General features: G+C 41.6%; 1 protein-coding gene across 1 annotated transcript; it reads right to left on the bottom strand.

Moving 5' to 3' along the window:
• Positions 1-1405: 1405 nt before the first annotated feature.
• Positions 1406-15655, bottom strand: SSR3 (signal sequence receptor subunit 3). Its single transcript, XM_084768653.1, has 5 exons — positions 15422-15655; positions 14269-14395; positions 9733-9831; positions 4839-4970; positions 1406-3887 (listed from the first exon to the last, which is right to left on the bottom strand). The coding sequence occupies exons 1-5, from the start codon at positions 15552-15554 to the stop codon at positions 3821-3823; spliced, it is 558 nt and encodes a 185-aa protein (XP_084624779.1). The 5' UTR covers positions 15555-15655; the 3' UTR covers positions 1406-3820.
• Between the last annotated feature and the right edge of the window lie 5265 nt (positions 15656-20920).

Raw genomic sequence — 20920 nt, forward strand, 5'->3', positions numbered from 1 at the left:
ATGCTGAAGTCTCGGGCTTGAAAAATACAAACTAGACTCTGTGCCTGGATCCCTACTTAAGGAACTGACACTTCATAGACTGCCAAACGTCACTCATGCACGCAGCAGCAGCACCACTGCTTCCAGGAACCTGAGCTGCAAAGCCACCTATCTGCCTAACAAGCAACTCCAGTCAGGACAGATCAAGGAACTTGCCCAGACACACTGCTAGTTAGTTACAGAATCAGGCCTACAACTCACATACCGGGCCCTCTAGTTCACAGCTCCTTAAGGATATATATTGCTCTATAGGGGTTAGTTTTAGACAGAAGTATATGAGATATACATAAGAATTAAAGGAGGCAGGAGCAGCAGGTTACTGTGCAGACATGGCCAAGTCCAAGAACCACACCACATACAACCAGTCCCACAAAAGGCACAGAAATGGCATCAAGAAACGCCAGCCACAAGGATATGAATCTCTTAAGGGAGTTGACCCCAAGTTCCTGAAGAAGATGCAGGCAAACAACACAAAGGCAGTGAGTGCCGTGCTGAGGTTAAGGGCCTTGTGAAGCCTAAGGCTGTTAAGCCCAAAGGCCCAGCTGCAAACGCAGCCAGCTTGCTTTCATCGCTCATCCCAAGCTTGGGAAGAGGATTAGAAGCTACATGGCCAAGGTTCTTGGCTCTGCCAACCACAGCCCAAGGTACAAACTAAGGCAGAGGCCGCAGCCCCAGCTTAGGCTCCCAAAGGTGTCCAGGGCCCTGTGAAGGCCCCATAGAAATGGCTTCTGCCAATGTTAAGATAGATGGACTGGTGTGACACACCTACCTACACACTATCTACACATGACCAGTGTCTATGCACTGTTTTTACAAATAAACTCGAGGCAAGATAAAAAAAAACAAACAAAAAAAGGAGACAACATATTCCACAAAATGGCCCTCTGATCTTCTGATACACATAGCCTGCCACCTGACTCCACTTCTCCCCTTCGGCGTGTTCTCGTTCTCTCTCTCTCTCTCTCTCTCTCTCTCTCTCTCTCTCTCGTTCTCGTTCTCTCTCTCTCTGTCTCTCTCTGTCTCTCTCTCTCTCTCTCTCTCTCTCACACACACACACACACACACACACACACAGAGGTATGCTGGTATTATCCATATATGCACATATGTACATACAAATCCCTCCTCAATGTCCCCCAGAAACCACAACGCCTGGTAGGAAAAGGAGCCAGCTGAGTGAGCGAGAGGACACAGCAGAGCACTATGGGAGGGACCTGACTGCTCCTCCCTGTAACTGTGCTGTGCCTGCCACTGCCTCACAGACATTTCAATGATCAACAGTGCACTGCACTTACATGTGCAGGAAAAAGGGTTCAAACATGTAATAAAGATATTCATATGGTTCACAGAAAGAATTACAGAAAAAAACTTTTAAAAACAAAGTTTAATCATACTTGTTAAAAACATGTTTCATAAGAATGCTTATGTAATGAATATAAATTCAACTTCCATTATTTCAATTAACTTCAAATCTTGTTTCAAAGTATCCTTTCCAAATTAAAACAATATACCAAACAGGACAAGTTGCAAATTTAAACCCAAGACTTCTATTATGCTACACATGAGTAAACCGAGAAATAAAAATGTTTAACACTAGGATTGTACCTATCACACATGTGGAAAAAAAGCATGTAAATGCTCTGAATGTCCTCCTTTACTGATGTACAAGGTCCTTCTAAGGGACAATTAGGCCAGGGGATTTTATTGACTGTCTTACTCGGCACTTCCTAAGTCTATCTGCCACATTCAATGGCAGAGAAGAGGCTGGAGAACAGGGTCCCATTTCTAGGTGTAAAGGACTGACACATTAATTCCTTAAAGGGAGCTGACGACCTGGCTATATGACTTCATGCACAGAAATGTATTTGGTAACAGAGTTAGAGGACAGTTTGAGAGTTAAAAACAAAGACTGCTACAGGAAACATTCAAGACAGAAGAAAGCTGCATTATCACTCACCCAACAAATTTTTGGTTAATAATTAAAATTTAAAATTTGAAGCTAGCATCCCTACTTCACTATTGAACTTCTGATCCTACTGTCAATAATGGTGGTGACTTTCTCCCCATCCACACAGGCACTGCCACCTAGTGGCCAGTCCGCAAACAATCTGATGGTGTATTGGATTATCATTTTATTTAGGTAAATGCACTGGTACACAAGCTGTTACCAGGCAAATTACAGCAGAAGAAAAAAGCACCCCACCCCATCCGTGCTCCACAGGTGTACTTTGTGCTGAATTCTTCTCATGTCCATATTCACTCCACATTACCTGGCAACGACACTCAGGTAACAAAGCACCACAAGAAAGACCTGAACTCTCAACAGACTCTCAATTGCGACAATGAGGAGTACGGTGACTGTCAAATGACCTCCTGCTTTCCCTGAACTACTAGCTGGTACATGTACCAGCACAGAAGCAGCTCTACTCCTAGGGAACACATCTTTACAGTTAGAACATAACCCTACGTTACTCTTAAGTTTATAAGCACAAACTAGACATTAGTAATATTTCCCTTTGAGCTATTTATAGAAAGTTCCTGGGTGTGGTGAACAGCAACAGGAATATGAAATCAGTGATCATAAGTGTAAATAAAGTTTTTCAAACTGGGAAGCACACAGAGAATCTGCACATAGTGGAGGGGTACAGAGGGAGAGGGGACAAGCACACTATGGGAGGCTGCTCTTAGGTAGACCCCAAAAGACTAATGTGATCAGCGTTTTCACAACTAAAAGGAACCTTGAGCAAAAGGGGCCAAATGTATTAAAGTCCTTGTAGAAAAATGCTGACATCCCTCTTAAACCACTATAAATTCCTTGGAGACTTCACAGAATTCCAAGGCTAAGTTCACAAAAATTCTTTTGGTCTCTCATGTGTCAATAATCAGAAAAGAAGTGCTTTCTCACTTAATAGTCTGCCTGCGGTGCCTGGTCACAGAAAACAATGACTCCAGTGACTTCACACATTAAACCAACATGGCAGGGTCAGGCTGACCTCCCTGGCCGGCCAGGGCCAAAGCCATACAGCTGAACAGTGTGTGCTTCAGCCTCACAGGCCAACACTCATAGGCCTGGGGACTATTTTTAGGTTACTACCTTGGCTGCCTTTCAGAGAAAGAGAGAGAGAGAGAGAGAGAGAGAGAGAGAGAGAGAGAGAGAGAGACGGAGAGGGAGAGAGACACAGACAGGGAGGGACAGGGAGGGAGGGAGGGAGGGAGGGAGGGAGGGAGGGACAGAGACACTGCAAGTTTCTTTTCCTCAAATTGGAGAGGCCATGTTTTTAACTTTGAGTTATTGTAAGTTACAAATTTGGAGTTTTGTTTAAAAAAAAAAAAGAGGCTTCTGTTTAATCCTTGGGAAGAGGATTCACTCTAAGATTTACAGTTCACAAAGTTGTAATATTGTGCTTGGAACACAGAGAACCAGTTATTAACTTCTTCCTCCTATTATAAATAATAACAGCTCAGGCCAGGTTACCATGACCTCTGACAAATGTAGGAAACAAGTTCTTTTCTCTTCTTGTGATTAGAGCACACTGCAAGACTTCCTTGCCTTTTAATGAATGTCCTGGTACTCTGAGTTTCCCTTTCAATTTATTTAATTTCAACAATCTGTCAAAGAGAGCCAATAAACAAACCATGAATTACACTCTACCGCATTTTTAAACCTCCAACTTCAGACTATAAAAACATCTTATGTGTCTCCTAACCTGGCCACCCTGATACTTTTCCACAGACCATAGGCCACCCCTAGACACAAAGGCAGGGGGCCAAGCTCCATGGTCTACTTGGAGCCAGTAGACAGGAGAGCGATGAGTCCAGATGAAGCACTTATGGACAAAATGTAGTTCCTGCAAAGAATGTAATGTTAAGGAAAAAGTGAGACCCCCAATTTAGTTTTCTACAATAGAAGAGCTTTTCCTTACTGACACAAATATGTGCACTTTCTGTAAACACAATTTGTAACACGGGAGGCTATAAAACATGAAAAAATATCCACAAGCAATGTGTTTGAATACTGAAAAATCACTTGAGACGAACTTACAACAAATAATCACATAGAATACATTTAGTTCCATTTAACTACTCCTGAGGAGAACTGGTCAAAGAACGCGAAGCACACACATAAAACAGTAAAGGAGGAAATCCTCATGTTAATCACTGCTACAGTTGGCCGTTAAGGCCCAGGAGGGTCTGAAATTCATGGCTATTTACAGACTCTTTGAGCACGGCATGTTGGGGCCACTGTGGCAAGGCCCACCAGTATTCCCAAAAGATGTGAGCTAAAAGGTGTCTCATATTTTGTTACACCATAACCTCTGACCGTTAAAACTCTGGCTACATTTTCCTGGATAACACCTTTAATAAAAAATGATTTTAATAAGGCAACTCTTACCCAAAGCTCAATTTAAAATCATCTTCAAGGTCCTATAAACTGTGCATCTATAACTACTCTAGCCACTCATGCAACCCCAGGCCAGCACATGAGAAAGCACAAGGGAACTAATGAAGACAGCACTTTACTCCAACTTCGACTCCTTGTAGATAGGGAGGTAGACAGTCAACACACAATGTAAGACTGCTTTGTAACAATCATCATTTACCATAAAACTACAGTTTATACACTTAAAAAATACAATAAATCAAGCCAAACCTTTTAAGCTGTAAGTCCACAGATGCCTGCCTACAGTTAGTGCTATTTAACTGACTCTGGGGAGTTTTTGTTTCCACTAACATACCAGAAGGCTTAAAAATAAAAGAAACTACTGTTTATAGGCGTCTGAAAACTTTCTAAAGGATACACTGTGGGGTTGAAGTTCTTCAGGATAAAGAAGGAAGCAACAATGACCAAAACCAGGAACAGAGTGTTGTTATAGAAGATGGAAAATGTTGTGGCTTCATAATCGGCAACTTCATTCTTCTTCCACAAGATTCTAGAGATACAAGTTAAACAAGTTTATAAATACTTTACATATCAAATGATTCTCATTCATTACAAGACAAACTTTTCCTTGTGTTCAGGGATGAGAATGCACTTGCAATATTAGATTTAGAGCAAATTATCTCCTATCTTCCACTGAACTCTGTTTTCCTTGTTGATGCTAAATAACAGTTGCTGGATGTGTTATCATTTTCCCAAACAGCCACGGTTACTGACATTAATTGCAACTGGCATCATTTTGTAAGCACCTAAAATAAGCGTCTTTGTTTAAGAGTCCTAGGAAAGGGAGTATCCAACCTGAGGCCCTGCCACACATGTCCCAGGGCTGCTATAGATGCGGCCTAACACATTTACAGATGATGTCATATCAAAGATCAATATCCTTGGTTAGGTTTGCACTTAAAACTTGATCTCAATGGTTAGGATGACACAGGTTTCTTTGGCTTTAGCTTCTCTGGAGGCATAGATTAAGCACTTAGTTTCATACCTTAAACAGGTAACAGCCAATCACAATCTCACCAGGCCTATATTCAGCATCATTACTTACTTAAATTAGGAATTTACATGATCTTTAGGAAAATGCTTTTAACTTCTATAAAATTCTTACTTTCAAATCTGTCCTAATTGCTCCCAAATTTATATGCCTTTTTTCCCTCCAAATAGGCCAAGAGAATGTTTCAGAATGCTTATGACTAAGGCATCTTTTATTCCACTTGGCTAACTAACTTTGCAAATCGTTTTTTAAAGAGTAGACTGTAATCCACTGGAGAGGTATGAACTGAAATAAACTGATGGAATATCTAGATAAACTGAGTGAGCCCAGACTTGCTTTTCTTCTTTAATGCAACAGAAAAAAAGAATACTGAGAATCACCACACATGGTATGGTATTACTATTTCCAGAAACACTTGAATATATGTACAAATTATTATACTTGGTTAGAAGGTAAAATACTGCTTCACTGCGAACCATCATCAAAGAGACTAAAAATTGCAATTCTAGATGCCTTGTCCTCCCAGGAAAATACTCCACTCTGAAGTCAGATAATACAGAGCCTTCCAGCCACCATTCCATTACTAGTAACTGACATGTCTACTTATCACATGCTCTAGTCCAAATTCAAGAAGCTTGGCTATAAAAACTAAAACAAGGATATTATCACCCAATCTTCACCATAAGAAATCTGTAGCCTCTTATACATATGATCTATTTCTTCGATTTTATAAATATTACCTACTTAATAAATTTACTCTACTTTGGGAAAACAAGAAGAATGTTACATTAAAGTGTAGCCAACAACATTCTAATTTCAAAGAAGAGTAAATGTAAATCTAAACTGGAGGGAATACATTTTACACAGCTCCAAGGAAATCAGGCACAGTAGGCTGCATAGGCCCACTGCACCTGAATGTTAAAAAAAAAAAAAAAAAAAAAAAAAAAAAAAACATTCAGAATCAACACAGCTATTTTTAACTCTGGCATAAGACCCAGTGAGCTATGGCATGCTTTTATTCTGCTGATTAAATCATCCTAGTGACATCTGAGCAGGTCTCCCTAACTCTCTTCTTGCCGTGACCTGAAACAAAATCACCTGCAAAACAACTGAGATGAAAGTCTTAATGATCCAGTCCATGGCGCTACCTTAGCTCCCATGTTAGATCAGGGTGCATAAGCCAGGACCATCGAAACGTCTTCCGAACACGTCAAGTCCACCACATACTGGTTATTCTTACAAACTTCAAATGTTCTCATTACCAATGGCTCTACCATTACTAGCAGAAAACTTAGCTTGGGAGAATATTTCCCAGGCAATCATTCTTCAGGGATGGCTTTCTGAAAAAGGAAGCCAGGGGAGACCAGGCAGCAATTGCTGCAGCAGATAACCCTGACAAAAGCTTCAGGACACCGTAACCGGCACACTGTAGAACACCGAGTTGAGTCTCTAATTCGCCATTGCTTATTTCCATGACCAAGTGGCAGACATATATGCATGGCTCACGAGTTATAAATGGAGCTTGGAGACAAAGACAAGCTATCGCACCTTTCCTTACATCAAATCTCTTGGAAGCAACTTATCCTCGGTGCAACTTACCAAATCTTAATGAGTCTCTGATGTGCTATCCAGACTAATCATGACTCTAAACCTGGGTAAGACTGGTTTTCAGAGAGAAATACTAACAGAACTAATTCCTACTGGTGACAAGAAGAATTTTATAATCTGCACTTTACACATCCACCTAACACTCTGAAATAGCTGAGTCAACAAAGAGGTCTCACTCCCAGTTCCTGCTCAGACTCGCTAGTAACATGGTACTGAGAAAGACCCCAAGACATGCCCCTGGACCAAAAGCCAACACAGAGAGCAAACGAAAGACTGCAACGGGCAGGCGAGGCCTGTTTGCCATCTCCAAAACCTGATAGCTATGTCAAGTACTCTGAAATTTGGGTAACTATGATACGTATGCCATTTTAACAAATATTCTTCTACACAATTCAACAAAGTAGCTTTGGGGTTACAGATTCTCTAAATTTTATTCATACTCAAAATTATGCAACCAAACAGCTATACAGCCAAATCTCATTACTGCTCCCTACAAAGGCCTTTATCACCATGGCTTTACTATCATGTCCTTGCTTTTTATAAAGTACCCACAGAAGATAATCATTTCATTCAAGTTTGGTATCTTCCCAAACTACTATAGAAGTACTGTCCATTAAGTTACTTGGTGTTCCTTACATTAGGATCCACTTGCTAAAATCCTTCCAAGGGCCAGTGCCAGAAGACTTCTTTTCTGCATGACTTGCAGGCTGCTTCTCATCAGAGTGAAAACAGCATGACCTCACATGCTTCCTCAACACTTCAGAACTCAAAAATAAGTGCTCAAATGCTAGAGCTAGTTCCAAGGTTTCATTTAAGCACCTTTTCTTCCGTTTAAATAGTTTCTGGTCTTATAAAATTCTAATATTTTGCAAAGCCCACACAAAGTCTTTCTGGAGGAAAATGTAGTAAAAGTTCCAACCCATAAAACACCCTGCTGAAGCCTAATATCCATGAAAACAAATCCAGCTGATGACTATTAAACCATCTGGTAACTTTCTGTCTTGTTTTGTTTGAGACCGGGTTTCTCTGTGTAGCCCTGGCTGTCCTGGAGGAACTCGCTGTGCAGACCAGGTGGGCCTCGAACTCACCTGCCTCTGGGATTAAGGCACGAGCTGCCGCCACCAGCCGGCCCCATCTAGTAACTCTTATGTACCAATTGACTTGATCATTTAGGGGCTTAGGCAGTTTATACTAGTGGATTATTTAGGAAATCTAAGAGCAGCTGGCCAGAAAAATACGAAAAAAATGACAAAATGGGAGGGTTAAGAAACATACCACCACAGACTCAGGGAACAAAGGACAAATGCAGTTCTTTTTTTTTTCTTCCCCCAGACAGTATATCCAATATTCATATACGGCATGGATACCAAGGGAAACTTGAGACCACAACTGCTAAAAATGGTAACATAATTCCCTGTACCCATACAGACTTGGAAGAGTTAACTGACATGCAAGGGCACAGAAGGAAGCTCTGCTGCTGCTTCCTAAATTCCAACAGAATAGTTACTGGTACAAGCTTCCAGGTCAGACAGCCTGTATTAGCATGGAGCTTTGCATCAACAGGCACGTTAGCAAGCTTTCTGAACCTTGTTTTCCGTGGGTGTAAAGTGGCGGTAGCAACAGTAGCAACTATCTCACTCTGAGATTGTGATTGTAACTGCGTGATTTGTCCCTTTCCTTTTTTTCTCTGCAACTCCTCCCAAGAGCGCCCCTTCGCTCCTATCAAATTCACAGCCTTTTCCCTTCATTGGTGGTGGTGGCATGCCATGTGCATTCCTAACTATATAATATACCCTGCTCAGTCTGTGTGCTACTTGCACGTATCTGTTCTCAGGGCTGACCATTTGGACTGGATAGCCAGCTGCTGTGCTCCCTCCCGGGGAGGCCTCTTTCTCCTGCTCTCCGCACCCTTAGCAGCCTGTAGGTCTTGGTCATGAGCATCCCCTTCCACAGCAGACTATGTATCAGTATCATCCTTGTTCAGGTCACATTAGGCACCCATGTTGATGAGATTTCATGAGTACAGCTTCTGTGACATTTTTAGCAGACCAAATCTCACAGCAAACTTCTTGTTCTTCTTGTCCTTACAATCTTCTCTTCCCTCTTCAGTTAATGATTCCCAAGCTAAAAATGCAGGAGTCAGGTTCCAAATGACTTTGGAACACAAGTCAACTGCATATCACTCAAAGAAAACACTCTAGCGGTAACAACAAAGTCAGCCACTACTATCACCATTGCTACTACTCACACAATTCCAATATCCACCATCGTTAATGAGAATTCAAAAACTTATTTTCTCCCAAGGTTTATGACTACCACTTTAAATAAGGAGTCAAAAGGGTTACAGAGACAGATTAAGACCCAAGCACCCATGTACAGCAGGCTTGTAATCCCCGTATTACACCTTGAATGCACTCCTGCAATTCCAGCTGAAAAGGCGACAGGAGGACTACTGGGACTTGTTGGCCAGCAGGTTGTTCCAGGTTCCTCAAAAGAACACAGTAGAAAGTGATACTAGAAACACCTGGCATGTCTTCTGGCCTCTAATGTGTACATGTACGTACACACACCACACACACACACACACACACACACACACACACACACACACCACACACACACACACATACACACATCCACACACGGCCCAAACCTTTCATCTTTCTCCTTCCGAGACATCTTTCTATTATCCGCTTCAGAAAGTTTCCGAGTCACTTCTTTGGACACAGCATCCTCCCTCTTCTGTGCTACTCTGAAAGAAAACACAAAAAGAAAAATGCTCTAAAGAGGAAAATCAGTCTCTCAAAACCACTGTTCATATTTCATACTGGCATCACATTTCAAGAAAGTCAACTGGACAGAAAGTTCCAAGTTTTTTACACTGTACAAACCTAAGAGAAGTTCAAGAAACTCTCAAGATGTGGCTTCTTAGTTATAGGGCTTTGCTTCTGCTTGAAAGGGAACATTTTCCAAAGCTGAGGTATTGAATATAGGGTGTAAAAGTCAAATGCTACCAACACAATTCAATTAGGAATCATTGTAAGTACAACTTCTTTTCCTGACGTTCACAAGTTGATGTTTTATGAATGATATGATTTAAATTACCAGTAAACTACATGACAGACAACTTGATTTAATACATGAAGAGAAACAACTATAACATCTTAGAGCTATACTTTTAACTCCATTCCAAAGGACAATTTCATTTAAAAGAACTAATAGAGCATGAGGCTGACCAGAACATTTTAGTTAAATTAGCCGCTGAGTTAGACAGAAATGGTTACATGAAGAACTCAGATCTGCGTCTCCAGATCTTAGAGGAGGGGAGCACGTGAAAAGCATACTCATCAGCTGGGCGCAACAGTGACCACCTGCAATCCCAGTGCCTGGGAAGCGGATGCACAAGCCAGCTTCAGCTACGTGATATCTTGTCTCAGAAAGAGTATACAGATCAGATCAAAACAAAACAAAACAAAAACAAAAACCCTACAAATGAGTTGTATCAGGTGGGGTTATTAGTAAAAGAGGAAAATTTAAATAATAAAATATAAAAAGCTACCCACTGACTAAGACACATATTCAGCAAAGTTTAATTTCCACAAATAAGAGCTACAGTTAAAAACAAAAACAAAAACAAAAAAAGAGCCACAGTTAGCCCTATAGAAGAGAAAAAAGGGGCAAATTCGATGCAAACTCCTATAGAGTACCCACCAGCCCCAAGGAAATCCCACTATGAAAGCATTCAACTGTAGCATCCCAACAGAATAGAAAACACAGAAACAGAGAAGAGCCTGTTCGCTGTGTTCAAGTCCTCAGACTCACATTACCAGGCTGTATTTGGTCTGGTTAAGGAACTAAGAAAACCCCATGGAAAGCTGGAGAAGTCAGACTGGACTTGACTGAAGCCCAAGAGCCTGTGGCCTGCGGCGGCTAGAGGGAAGCTGAGCACAGGGGGCCTGATTTTCCCCACGCCTCCATCTCCAGCTCTCACTCAAGAACAAACTTAGAACTGACACTGATAAAAAGAAACCATGGGTCAATTCCAACAAATTATCCAAGGGAGGTAAAGTGAGAAAAATGGATGAGTTAAAGGCACAAATATTTTGGCCCCTCCGGGGTACATTATTACTCTGAAGCTCCAAGTACACACGGCTTTACTATGTACAAACCACCCTTTCTGATGTTTCTTTCATTCCTGAGAAGCTAGGTTCTACTCTCAGCTTCTCTAGCAAAACAAAAACCACTTCCTAAACTTAACTTCAGGCCTCTCTTCTATAGAAAGCCTCCAAAAAGAGACAGGGATGGTTTACAACAAAATGTCCTTAGCTGAAACCAAAACACACATACACATATTCTCAGGTGCTAGGACTCAAAAACATAAGTCTTCAAAGAATTGCTTACTTGTAAGTTCTTCTATGGATATATGCTGGACATATCTATCTGAAAAATCCTAAACTAGAAAATCAACTTCTCTTCTAGGACTAACATTCTATTATTTACCAACTAAGGACTCAACTACCACCAGGTTTTCCCAAAAAAGAATCCCTCTCCAGTGTCAAATGTCTTAAGTCAGCTAGAAAATATATCTGAGTCAGTTTCCAACAAGATAGGTCATTCCAGGAGCCCAGCATACTATCAACTGAAATACCTAATGTAAACTGTATTTTTATTCCTTTTTTCCTCCATCAGTACATAAGAACCTTTGGGAGGGCAGGAAGCATATATTTAATTTCCTGAAACAAAATGTCTACAAACACTACTTAAATCACGACAACTCTTCAAAAAATAATTCCTAAAGGTTTTCCTTCCAACCTTCAGTCTTATTGTGTGCTGGAAGCTATACTTAACATGTCACATATGTGATCCTACTTCACTCCCCCACTTCTGAGTTACTGTTAAAATCCCTCCCTTATAACTGTAGAGTCCTAAGTGTCCAGGAAAAATATATAACCCAAGACAACATATTAAGAACAGCAGAGCAGATACTGGAGTGAAGACTCGTTGAGTCTGGAGCTATCTTCCCTCATCGCCATAACCTACAGGCACTCACCGTCTCAGAGTCTGGGAGCCTTCCTCAGCAAGTAAGTCTACAGCTTTTATTTCAGGATTACTGGGAATGGGGTACGGGGAATGTGCAGAGCCAGGGGACAAGTTTTGGGACTTGGTTCTCTCTTTCCATTGTGGATTCTGGGAACCCAACTGGGGTCATTGGGCTTGCACAGAGCCCAAGAGAGCTTCCCACAGAGCCATCTATCTCACCAGCCCTAAATCTATAGTTTCTGTATCAGAAACAATATTTAATACCTCAAAAATATGTCTACAAGAAAAGTCTACTGAAGAGCCTACTAAGTCAACCAGCCAATGAACTAAAATGTATCATTAACTAGCCTAAGAAATAAGACAAGACACAGCAGTTGCCTTCAAAAAGCCTAGAGTGGGAATCAGGTGACAAGGCTGATTCAATGTGAATGAGGTTCCTAAGTCGTGAGTGGCATGCAAAACAACTAACAGAGCTAAAGACCAGAGGGACTGAGCTACAGTGGGTTATAAAGGAGTCATACAAGGTTCTATTTTGATGGATTCTCCATCCATAGATATCCATATCCCACAAGAACATACTCCAGAAAAGTAGCAGACAAATAAGCTGAATCTTGAAATGGCAGAGTGGCAAAGAGGCTAGCAGAATTGCAGTCATGAAGCCCAAGCCTTCGCACATCCAGAATGACGAAAAGAAAGTTGCTGAGGCCACTGCGGGCCCTTCTCTTAAATAAAACCCTGTTATCTGAAATTATAAATAGCACCATTTCCTTGTCAACTGAAAGGGCCTACCATAAACAAAACAGAGGAATGGTCAAAACCAGGTAGGAATTCTCTAGAAAGGTTTTCTGGGTCTTGAAATAACAGACATATATGAATAGAGAGCGGGGAGGGGATGGGCAGCATCCTGAATGGAAGTGGGCACAAGACCCACACAAAGCATGACAAGGCTATGTCTAATTCTGAAGGGTTAGGCTAGACTCATGGGAAGAAGTAGAGTTTGACTCTAAGAAGCTGAAAGGGCTTTTTGGTGTTACTGTATTAGAAAAAAGAAGAGCATGGTGTGTTAAAATAGTTAACAAAATAAAAATGACAGATAAAGAGGAGTATATCACTTCCCAGACTTTTGGATAAGATTGTATAATCTTTAAAAAAAAAAACAATTATATTATTATTCTCACCATCACTATTATTAATTATGTATTTTGCCTGTATGACTATCTGTGCACCACAGCATACCTGAGGGCCAGAGGCCAGAAAAAGGCAACAGAGCCCCTAGAACTAGAGTTACGGACAGTGGTAAGCCACCATGTGGGTGCTGGGAATTAAAACTGAGTCTTCTGGAAGAGCGGTCAGTAGGCCTAACCAATAAGCAATTCTAGAGGATACTTTTTCAAATTAAATATTAATTTCTACTCTGCTTCCTCAGAGGACCACAGCACTGTGAAATAATAAATCACAACTAGTGTGATTGCTCATGCCTATAACCCTAGCACCATTCACAAGACAAGCCTGGGCTACATATTCCCTAGCTCAAATAAACAAATAAACCTTACAATCATTCCTACGTCTACACTCCTCTGCTTTATCTTTAGGAAAACAGAGTAACAAGTGCTCATAACATAAAAATTTACTGCAGTAAAACTTGGGTTTTCTTCTCCAAAAACGATTAAAATAATTTGTCTTATATGTGATCTTGAAATTTAAGAAATATCTTTATCTTCTACAGTGAATTCGCTTATAAGATTTAAAAAAGTAACTGGCAATGAAAATGTTCAGATAGGTTTTTTTTTTGTTTTTTTTTTGCTTCCAAAATTACTAACTGGAGAGCCCAGAAAGATTTTTAGAAAAAACTCCATTGAGTTTCAGAAACATTTATTTAGTAAATTTGCTTTTCTGATTAAAACAGTGATCTGCAACTAGTGATTAAATGTTCAACTTCCGCCCTCAAACACCTATTTCTGCTGAAGTGTCAGGTGGCTTGAGGGGTTATCAGTGTTCCTTGTATCACCCAGCCTCCTTCACAAAATATATGCATATTCCTAACTAATGCTTATAAATATAATCCACCTTTAAGAAGATACCCTACCACAAAATCAGTGGGCAGGGGTGACTGGGGTTGGGGTGGGGGTTAGGGTTGGGGGGTACTTACTTGTGCTTGAGGACAAATTTTACATTCTTGTATGCAAAAGCTACCAAATAAGTGCTCACTAACGTCATCACGCTGTAGAGAAGAGCCGACTGGATGAGGTCCATATGCCATATTCTCCAGTACAACCCTGAATGAAGGCAAAGGGAAGAGAGGGTCACAAAAGGCAACAAAATATTACAACCTCATTACACAAGCCTACCGCATTAATTATAGCTAAACCAGATTAAAAGAGAGTCAGTAAATCCCACTCAGTATCTGAGGAACTTCGCTAGAGAGGAGATATCCAATATAAACAGAGTTAGTTCCAGTTTAAAAAGTTAGGTTGGAGGGGGGTATTGCCAATCTAGAGATTTCTTCATCTTCTAACTTGAGAACAAACTAGGACGGGGTGGGGGGTGGGGTGGGGAGGAAATCACAAATCAGAACTCAAATTTCATTCATGGGCTACGATTGTGCTCAAATACGGGCCATTTTAAATCAAATGCTGCCCCCCAAAGCATTGGTTAGCTTGCTGACGTGGCTGTTCTCTGAAATTAAAGCAACGCTTTGTCGGGCGGGTGAACTAGGGGGCTCCACACCATCCATTGCACGCTGTTTTTTTTTGTTTTTGTTTTTGTTTTTGTTTTTTAATAAGGCCTAAATAGGAAAAATACGTTTGGACGTGATTGGCCTGCCAATATTTTGTTAGTGTGGGCCAGAAGACAAGAAACTCGGAAAAAACTGGCCTTGGAAACCGCCCTGGCCTGCCTGGCTGCTTCCTTCCCAACTCTAGACCAGAAGTCTAGAGTTGATCTCGGGAGGATTATAAAATCCTAATCAAGGCTGACCGCTCATCTCTGGCCCAGCCTAACTTCTGCCATCGTGCAAATCAAAAGGATGCTCGGGGGGTGAGGGGAGGTTCGCCACGGATCTGGCAAGGGTACCGGGGGGACTCTCGTCTGGTTCATCCAAGACCTCGTAGTGTTAAACAAGTTGGGGAGCGGGGAGGGGGCGGGGGGCCGGCGGCGCCACGCGTGTACCCGTAAGTGTAACCGGGCCAGAACCCGCTCCCGGCACGCCGCGAGTGACTTCCCGCGGACGCCGCCCGGACACCAGGCCGTCTGCCTCCCCGCCGCGCCCGCCACGTCCCCGCCGCCGCCCGCCCGCAGCTCACAGATGGGGATGGCAGACACGATGAATGCGTTCCCGAAGAACAGCGCCGACGACTTGGCCGACAGGTTGCGGCTGAAATCCTGAAGGAGCAGGTCCTCCTCCGACTGCTGCTTGGAGCCGCCTTTGGGCGCCATGGCGCAGCTGAAGACCGGAGGCCAAGGGAGCAGGGAAACCCGGAGCGCACAAAAAGCCGCGTGTCCGCTCGAGCCGCGTATCCGCCCGCGACCCGTCAGCGCAACGCGGAGGCGGGACTCCGCAGAGCACGCTGCTTCAGGATTGGCCAGCCTGCCGCCGCTACACAAGCCTCGAGGCACGATTGGGCGGACGAACAAAACTTCCGCGTTCTTCGAGGCACGTGACGTCTCGACGCCGCAAGGAATGGAGGGATTTGTAGTTTAGTGTGTATTTGTGGCACTCAAAGTAGCACAAACTGATCTCTAACTCACCTGCCTCAGTGTCCAAAGAGCTTGGATAACTGATGTGAGCACCACACAACAGTACTCTGTTTTAACTAACGAACCTTATTGGTATTTCATTTCCCGTGTGTGCTTGCTATTTTTTTAATGTACTACTTTGATTGAGTGGGTGGTTGATTATTTGATTGATCGATTGATTGATTCATTCATTCATTGGAGGGCCATGCTACAATGTGAGTATGGAAATAAAAAGACAACTTGAGGGAATCAGTTCTCTCCTTTCATTTTCTGAGTCTCAGAGATTGAACCAAATTGTCAGGTTTGTGCCTTTACTTCCTGAGCCAAATGTATGGCCTAAGATGTATTTACTATTATCATCATTATTATTGTTATTATTTATTAATTAATTAACAAAACCACTTAGCTCCTGAAAGGCTCTCTCATCCCAATCTTTAGAAATTGCAAAATAAAAAAAAAACTCCTGTGGGCACAGGTCATATATTCAGCAATTCAATAAACATATGGACCACACGGCTTACCCTGAACACTGGAGGAAAAAGTTCTATCTACACTTGTACACAGTCACTGTTTCATCTCATTGTCATGTACAGGACCAACACACATATGAGTCCCTGGGGCAACATGCACACCAGGCCGGCTCAGGTCTGCATCAGATGGGGTCTTAGAGCTGAAAGAAATGGACACCCAGACTCTACCTCCAACTGTTAACCACTTACAAATGAAACTTAGTTTTCTCCAAGGCGGTCTCACTGGGAAAACAAAATGATCTTAAGGATAGGTAGGCTGCCTGGAAGTAGATAGCCAACAGAAAACCACTCAACAGCATCTTTGGAGGTTTCTTGCCTCATAATGTCATGTCAGGGTTTTTGTTTGTTTGTTTGTTTTTAATCTTAGATTCGTTTATATATTTTCTCTCTTTTTATCCCACAGGTCCTTTGGTTATATATTATGGCTTCCAGTTTAGCGTCTTATGGGATTCCTAGATGTGCAAACGTGTAGGTCTTTGTGTCTATATCTGTTTCTTGTCCCTTCTCTTGGGTTCTTTTCCTTCTGTTTCTTTTGTCCTATTCTGATGTGTTAGTTTTTGTTTTATCTTACTATATTTTATCATTAATCCCTTAGAACTTGTTTTTTTTTCTTTTTTTTTCTTTTTTGGCTTGTTGTTGTTGTTATTGTTATTGCTGTTTTCAGGACAGGGTTTCTCTGTGTATCCTTGGTTGGCCTGGACTCACTTTGTAGACCAGGCTGCCCTTGAACTCACAGAGATCTGCCTGCCTCTGCCTCAGAAGTGCTGGGATTATAGGCATGTGCTACCTTGCCCAGCTCACTTGTTTGTTTTCTAGTCAAAGACAGAAAGGGATCAAGGTGAGAGGGAAAGTGGGGAGGAACTGTCTTGTTATTAAGAAAGAAAATCCCAATCGTTCATTTTTACCAATAAAGACTCAGGAGCCAGATGCAGGGGTGAAAAGCTGCTAGCTCAGAGAGATGGAGAAAGCACTCAGCCAATGTCCCAGAAGGATAAAACTCTTCCTCCTTCTCCACGCTGTCTTAAATATCATTCCACCCAGTATCCTTCCTTTCTACTTCCTGTGCATCTCTCTATCCATCCTCCTGACTTCCTCTCATTTACTACGGGTTTCTTTTTCCCCTTATGTTCACTTCCTGTCAATCTGGTTGCTTGCTGGGCCTCTTGACCTAGGGTTAACTTTATTTAATCCTGCTTACAGAAAGCTCTTGGATTGAAGGTGTGTGCTGGGGCTGAGCCACACCACATATACTTGTTTACAGTAAACAGAAAGCTCTAGGATCAAAGACTGAGCCATACCACAATGAGAAACAGGTTTTCACAGTTCACCATTTTGGGGTTCACATGGGATCAAATATCCTACAGCAAAACGGAGAGGAATACAGGGACAAAGGAAACCATTATCAGGATATATTATATGAGAAAAAAAACTATTTTCAATAAAAGGGAAAAGTATAATTTTTTTCAGGCATAAATTAAAGAAATATAATTGGCATTTGATGTTTATAGGAGAGAAAACTCTGGATGGTAAATCGAAGATAACAGATGTTGTGCACTTGCACATAGCAGCTGCAGTGATGCTTTCTGCTACCTGAGTTATCTATTTAATTTTTAAATAATCATGATCTGATGACTTGGCATATATTTGAGGCACAATGGGCCAATAAGGCAAGCGGTGCGCCAGTAAAAGAGGCCAACAGATTCTAGTCAAGCAAAGCCAAGCAAAGCCCTGATGCATACTTTATTTCAACATAACTTATCTTCATGAAGGGACCAAATGGAATTGATTCTGTACCAGCCTGACTCTAATCTGTTGGCTCAATTTTCTTAACAATTACACCTTATTATTAATTCACTAACAGAGCGTACCTCACTTACAACCCGACTAAGGCAAACAATAGGAAAAGGAGATTGAAGAACACTATAACGAAACCTTAAGGATATCAGTTCCAAGGAACGATTCTCTCGGCATAGTCAGAAGGCCCTCAGCAAACACGGAATTCAACCAAGGTTGCTGCTGGAACCTGGAACAGCAGCTGAGGCTCTGGGCCCAAAACCTTGAAGCTTTCCTCTCTGGGAGCGTGTCTCTCGGAATTGTCGATGAACGGCCAAAACAATTCCATGTCCTTTCTCAAGCCTCTTGTTTTGAAAAAACATATATATATATCCTCTCAGAGTCTCTACTAGGGTATTTTCAGCTGGCAACATCCAAGCTCCCCCACCAAGTAGTTTGACTTCTAAGTGGAAAAACATCCTGCTCTCTCACAAGTCTGTTCCCCATCCCACACTTGGGATCAACACAAAAACATGTTTATCTCTCCTACACTAATCTGTGGGTCTCAGGTTGTATATTTCTCTCATTTATCAGATTGATGAGAATTTTTTAAGCAATAATACTTGCTTGTCTTGGGGATAGGGCTAATAGATTTCTCTTCTCCATTCCTGTTAAATTCCCATAAGAAAGTCTGTCCATTTAGTAATTAATGCATTTTGCTAAGGCAGACATACTCCAGGATTCCTAGCCAGTAGAGAAATCTAGTGCTGGCTTTTCAGTGAGTCTTATAAAGAATAACAAATGAATTATTTAGGACTACTCTGAGGAAGGGAAAAATGCTCCTCTGTTTTAAAGGCCAGTTGAAATGTAAGTAACATAATGGAAATTTTTTTTTTTTTTTTTTGTTTTGTCTTTGTTTTTTGAGACAGGGTTTCTCCATTTAGCCTTGGCTGTCCTAGACTTACTCTGTAGACTAGACTAGCCTCTAAGTCACAGAGATTCACCTGTCTCTCCTTCCCAGGGTGCTGGGACTACAGGTGTGTGTGCCACCATGACCAGTGTATGGAAACTTTTTTGAAAGGAGATGGAATACTTACATCCACTTTTAACGTTTTCACTTACCACCTTGGAAATTATTTACTTAGCCACATTACACTTTTCTCAAGCACTGATGTTTGATCAATCCATTCATTAATATATTCATCCAGCAAATATTAATTGAGAAACTTCAACACGATGGGTACTACAAGTAAGCAACTGTCAGCCATAATTATTTTTTTTTTTTAAGTTTCATAGCAGTTTTATTTATACCTATTAAAAAGTGGCAACAGCCCCCGTTAATCACCTGAGGAAGAGATAAAGTGTGCCGTATCTACGCTGTGGAATATATCTGTGCAATAAAAGCCAACAAACTCTTAATGCCAACAACAATGTCAGTCAGAATTATGATGATTATAAGGACCAGCCTCTATTGAGTCCTTGTTGTACACCTAACCCTGTGCTAGTCCCTTCACATGCGTGGTCACCTCACAGCAGAGGAAGCACATGAAGCATGTGTCATTATCAGCATTCACCAGATGAAGAAACTGAGCACGGATCGGTACAATAGCTCACCTACGATCCCCACAGCTGGTAACTGGTAGACCACGTCACGAAGCTGGGAACCATGACTCTAGTATACATACTGTTAACCACAGATGAATTCTGGCCGGTTTTTTTTTTATCAAGCACCTACTTCCAGGAGCCCAGATTTAAGCCAGCAGCCCCAGACAGCGCCCTGTACCCTGAGTATCACGCAGAGTCAAGTCACACATTCATCCTTAGACACGAGAATTCTGTGCGCAGAGGCAAGCATAGGTGAGCAGGCTGGGCTCTCCCATGCTGAATTCTCTGTCTCAGTAAATTTGCAAGTAACCCAGAAAGAGACAGTTGAGAGAGATACACAGACATAGGAGAGCAAACTGAGAAGAAGTGCAAAATAAGAGCCATTACTCTCCAGCAGACAAAAATTAGAGGGGGAGAGCGTAGACAAAGTCTCAACCCTTGCGGATTCCTTGTTTCTCTCTGTAGGTGTAAATGAGAGTTCTTGCAATGAGTCAAACCACTTATATCAAAAGTGAGAATAAATTGTGTTGGAAAAACATCAGTATGAAACACAAGCAAGTTCCACATACAAATGACTACATAGATGAATACGATGCTCAACACAGTTTTCCAATTTGTATGCTGCCTCCCTAAAAATAAGGTAATATGCTCAAATACCTACAAGATCCAGCTAAAGAACCTCAGAGGAACAGTGATGTAATCAGTACAGCTAAAAAGCTTGCCCTTCCAAACAGCACTCAAACTGAGGTAAATAGGCCACATTAATAAATCAATAGACTCAACAAGAAATCCTTTGCATGCCAAACACCTCAAATTTGGAGACTATTTCTGCCACCTGAAACTCTGAGACTGAAGGAGACTTTTAAAAGGCAGGAAAGAAACATGTCTTATCATGACTAATGCACGCTGGGAAATGCTAGCCTTTCATCTCTATCAGGCCCCACCCTCTAACCTTTCACCCACTTAATACATAAAAGTTTTGTTGTTGTTGCTGCTGCTGCTGTTGTTTTCTTGATGTTGTTTTTAAGACAAGGTCTGGAGACTTCTAAATGCACAGTTTACTGTGGACTTGATTTAAAAAACAAACAAACAAACAAACACCGAACCAGAAACTGAAGAAGAAGCATTTGTCTCTGAGCTCAAAGCCTGTACCTTCCA

Source organism: Acomys minous, assembly GCF_964271855.1.
Source record: "Acomys minous genome assembly, chromosome: 19".
In the NCBI taxonomy this organism is placed as follows: Eukaryota; Metazoa; Chordata; class Mammalia; order Rodentia; family Muridae; genus Acomys; species Acomys minous.